Below are 4,849 nucleotides of genomic sequence, written 5' to 3'. Positions count from 1 at the left end.
AATGCAGTCTTTCTCTCAGCACTACACCTGTGCACCTAATCTACACTGGAAATAGACTGCTCCCTCTGCAGCCATGTCTTCAAGAGTGCATCCGAATAACTGTTCTCCCAATCTGCGAATGCCTGAGAACTTCGCCTGTTTTAAAAATAAGATCTGGACAAGACAAACTACTCAGACAATGCGCTGCAGAAAGCATGCTTAGGGAAGCACTACCTCTATCTTTTGTAAAGTGACTGCAGAAACTTCAGAACCACACAAAACTAAACTTTGAGTTTACATATTTTAATGAGAAAATATTATTTGGACTAGGTTCATAATTTAATGTAGACACCTTCTTTTAAAATTCTCTGTCTTAAAACAGGCATGCTGGGAACAAGAACATCAATATTTAAAATGTCATGCTAATTCTCTACAAGGAGGGAGAAAAATGAAAGATAAAATTGTACAGCTCTGATGACACTACAACTCTTTTTTTTAAACTTAAGCAGATCACACCAGAACAACAGTTCATTTTCTCAGCAAATTACCTAAGACTCTAAAGGAATATAGCAAACAAAAGTGCATTTTACACAGTGTATAATCATTCCTATTCACAAGCATTTACAACTCCTTGCAGCCCTTAGCTTCTTGGAAAACTTGTAGCAAACAGAAGGACTTGTCCCTGGGAGATCTATCCGGTGACATTTCCTCCAAGTTACCAGTCAGTTCATCTCAATTCTTCTAGGGTTGCCCTTGATGCTTTCTTAGTTTGGGCTTACTTCATTTTCTTTTTCCCCCCTTCCCAACAATAAAATAAATAGCTATAAAGGTATCTAAGTAACCGGAAAGTTAACATCCCAATTAACTCTCCCCTCCCCCTCTCCCCTCCCCTAAACCTGGCCAGAAATAAAGAGTAAACATTCACATTACAACAGGTACTTGTAAAATGGGCTTTGCCCCCTCGCCCGCCAAGCAGTACAGATTCAAGTTCACTGTTTACATTTTACCGGGCGCTTTGTAAACAATACAAGGTTACATTTAGTTTTGTTTTGCTTGTGTTCAAGACAAGCCTCCCCTCCCCAGCTCGGCAGCCTCTCCCCCTAACTCCCAACGCCCAGAGCCTCGGGCAGGGCGCAAAACCCAAAGCAAAAAATTCTGCGCAAGCCGAGGAGGCAGGCCCGCTACCCCGGGAAGCTGCGGTCAGCCCAGCCCCTGCCGGATGGGCGGAGGCGAGCGGGGTAGGGAGATTAGCGGTCTCTCTTCGTAGCAGATTTCCAAGACTTGAACAGAGAGATCCGGCCCTCGGATGGGAGGCGGCAGCCCTCAGGGGGTGAGGTGTTCGAGGACACCTCCGAGCCGGTTTCTCTGGTCTTGGAAAAAACTGTGCGGAGGCTCGAGCCCCGCCAGTGCGGGCCGAGGGAAGACGCGCTCCTCCCGGTGAAGGCGGGAGGCAGGATTTCCCCTGCCTCTTACACGGGAGGGTTTCCAGGGCCCCGGGGATGGGACGGCGAGGCTCAGGTGCCCCTGCCTTCCCCTCTTGTGAGGACGAGAACAACTCCCACGCGCCTCCAGGCCCCTCCGCAAGTTTGTGTTGTGTCTCCGGGTCCAAAACAAAGTTCTCGGGGGAGAGAGACGGCTGGCTGAAAGTGAATTGACACGGTAGGGCGGCGGCCCCGGGTCCGGGAGGGCAGGACGAGGAGCCAGGGACGGCGAGTGCGCTAGCGGGATGGAGAGCCCGAGGGGGCGCCGGCGCCGCGGGGTCAGTGCACCGCCACCGAGTGCAAGGCCGAGGCGGGGCTGGTGAGCGTCTCGCTGGGAGTGGCGGGGCTGCTTTGGCTGGTGGCTGTCTGCGAGGACGTGGGGCTGAGGGAGGGGGGCGAGTTCGAGAGCAAGGCGGGGATGGGCGCGGGCAGCGCGGGCAGCGCGGGCACCGCTGCCGGCGTGGGCTTGATGGGCACCGGGATGGCGGGCAGCGTCTGGCCCGCCGCGTGGCACAGCGGTTTCAGCGGCACGCCGTAGGCGCTGTACTCGCCGCTGGCCATGGAGATGGGGGTGGCTGGGTCGATCATGCCGGCAGAACCGTACACGTGCGGCCAGCCGGTGCCCAGCGAGCTGCCCATGGTAGTCAACTGGTTGGGGAGCGGGTAGGCGGCGGGGACGGGCTGCATGGCGGAGAAGGCCAGCCCCCCGGGCATCTTGTACTCGCGGGCGATGATATTCTCGATGGCGAAGGGGTGCTTGAAGCCCGAGGGCTGCGCCACGCCGCCCAGGTTGTAGGCAGCGGCGGGCATCTGCGGCAGGTGCGTGCCCGAGGCCGCCAGCGCGCTCAGGCGCAGCTTGGCCTGCTGCTGCAGGTACTGCGCCGCGTCGGCGGGCTTGCTGGGCGTCAGGTGGTCCGACTTCAGGACCTTGAAGCGCTTGCGGCGCCGCAGGAAGCTGCCGTTCTCGAACATGTCCCCGCAGCTGGGGTGCAGCGCCCAGAAGCTGCCCTTGCCCGGCTGGTCCGGCCGCCGCGGGATCTTGATGAAGCAGTCGTTGAAGGAGAGGTTGTGGCGCAGGCTGTTCTGCCAGCGCTGCGTGTTCTCCCGGTAGTAGGGGAAGCGGTCCATGATGAACTTGTAGATCTCGCTCAGCGGCAGCATCTTCTCGGGCGAGCTCTGGATGGCCATGGCGGTCAGCGAGATGTACGAGTAGGGCGGCTTCTGGTCGCTGTACGTGTTGCGGCCGGGACGAGGCATCTTCTTGTTGGCCCCCTTCTTCCTCTGGGTCCGCGCGGGCCTGTGGCTGCTCAGACCTGGGAAGGGGGAGAGAGAAGGGGAGGGGGCATGGATGCCCGGACACCCCGAGGTCAGCCAGACCGCCTCCAGGCTCCGGGTGCGGAGGGTCGGGGCTGCGGCGCTGGACCAGCCCGCGCTGCGCTCCTTAGCCAGCAACTTTGCTTGCAGAGGGGCGCGCAGCCGGGGAACAGGGAGGGGGGGGGGGGCGCGAGCGGCGCAAGAGTAGCACGGAGATTAGCCGGACCTGGAGCGGGGACCGGGCAGGGATGCAACCAAGAGCAGCTCACCTTAAAGTTGCTCCAAGTTGAGCGTGCGCATCCGGGATGGCGCTGCTGCTCGCTGCGTCCCGCCCAGCCAGAAGCCCGGGCACAGAGTCCCGTCTCGGCCGGGCTCCGCACAGCTCTGCGCTCCGCAGCTGAGCCCGGCAGCGCCTGCCGCCTGGTCCGCAGGGCTTCTGGCTGTTGGCTCCGCTGGCGACAGAGCTTGGCCGCTGAGTCTCGGCGAGGACGGTGGCAGCGGCAGCCTCGGGGCTCCGGAGGGCGCTGCTGTGGGCTCCGCGGCTCCGCTGAGCTAGGTGGCTGCCTCCATGTCCTCCCTCAAACCATCTGATAGTTTTAAGCGGTGACAGGAGCAGAAAAGACCCCTGTAGCGGCGCTTCATTAATGTGCCACTTCTTAGCTATCATATGACAATCGCCTTGGGAGGAGGAGGAGGAGGAGGGGGAGCGGGGGCTGCGGAGGGAGGGGATTGAGCTCGAGGGGGAGAGCCTGGCCAGCTCCGGTTTCTTTCACACCTATTTACATGGACACCTTGGCCAATGGTAATCACTTCCAGCTCCAGCCTGGGAAGAGCCTGGACCACCGGCGGGGAGCGGGACGCGCTGGCCAAGGTGCTCCCTGTGAAGGTATGAGGCGGCGGCGGCAGTGGAGCCGGGATTCAGGCGACCACTCACGATCACAGACCGAGCTGCCGCGCGGATGATGTTTGACATGGAAATTGCTGGGCCGGGGTGTTTTGTTTCCTCCGCATTGTATCGGGTTTGTATTGTTAGCTAACTTCAGGCGCGTCTTCCCCCTGAAGCTGACTCTTTTCCTGCGCTTGGCATTACCCGGGGCGGGTTGCATGGGTTATGATAATGAAAATATGCCCCCGTCCCCCCGCCCCCCCCCCCCACAATTCTCCAAGAGGCAGGTCAGAGTTTGATTTGACCTTCCTAGGCTGCTGCCTTAGCTCTGCACAGTGTGTGTGTAGCTTTAAGTGGTGGGTTTAAAGAACACTTAGAAAAACATAGTGGGGCAGCTCCATAAGAGCCCGTTTTGAACCTAACTGTATTGACACACACACGCAATTTTTTTTTTTTTTAGATTAAAATAGTGTATCTGGGCGAAGAGGCTAGGTCTTCACTCTAAAAGTTCTCCGGGATTTGATTAGACACGGGATGAAGGCTCCAGGGCTGTTGGGACAGACAGTGTGCAGACCTGGGAGGGCCCGCGTGTGTTTGACAACACTTTGTCACCAGATGAACTGCAGTCTCTTGCTTTTCCCCGGTGGTTTGAAATGTTGGTAGTTAGGTGTTGCCTGGAAGTTTGCATTTTACAGCTGGAACTTTCCCTCCCTCCCCCCTGATTTTTGCATAAAGAGAACTTATTTAGGGTTTGGAGAGGCCGGCAAAAGCTGCCTGGGCCCTGCTGAAACAGCAGTACCTTCTAGGCTCGAAAAGACCAGAGAGCTTAACTTCCTTTTGAGAGAGGAGAGGGTGGGGTATGCTTTGGGTCACCTGGTCTGGTGCAGGGGGACAGGCTCCCTACCGTTCAGATTCATCTTGGGAGGGTCAATGAGCTGTTATTATTATTATTATTATTATTACCACCGCCGTTGTTGTCGCCATCATTGTCAGATTGCTATGAAATAGTGAGTCGACCCACTGGCTTGCAGGAAGTCTAAGAGTAGATTCTAGGAGCTCCCACTGGTGTCTGCATATGCTTCCACCTGTATGGTTTTTAAAAGAGATTTATTTTATCATGTTGTTAAAAACTCAATACCTGCAGCCCGAATTGAATCATCTTCAGTCCGGAAATGTGAGCATGTTTCTT

The 4,849-nt window shown here is 56.8% G+C and overlaps 1 protein-coding gene across 1 annotated transcript; it reads right to left on the bottom strand.

Moving 5' to 3' along the window:
* Positions 1-1,739: 1,739 nt before the first annotated feature.
* FOXB1 (forkhead box B1) lies at positions 1,740-2,717 on the bottom strand. Its single transcript, XM_036324875.1, has one exon. It carries the CDS (start codon positions 2,715-2,717, stop codon positions 1,740-1,742), a length of 978 nt encoding a protein of 325 aa, XP_036180768.1.
* Between the last annotated feature and the right edge of the window lie 2,132 nt (positions 2,718-4,849).

This window comes from Myotis myotis, unplaced genomic scaffold, assembly GCF_014108235.1.
Source record: "Myotis myotis isolate mMyoMyo1 unplaced genomic scaffold, mMyoMyo1.p scaffold_m19_p_1, whole genome shotgun sequence".
Classification (NCBI taxonomy): domain Eukaryota; kingdom Metazoa; phylum Chordata; class Mammalia; order Chiroptera; family Vespertilionidae; genus Myotis; species Myotis myotis.
Note: the sequence above shows the minus strand (reverse complement) of the source record. Positions and strands in the feature narration are given on the sequence as shown.

Coding starts and splice junctions, on each gene's coding strand:
- FOXB1 (XM_036324875.1), bottom strand. CDS start 2,717: ATGCCTCGTCCCGGCCGCAACACGTACAGCGACCAGAAGCCGCCCTAC.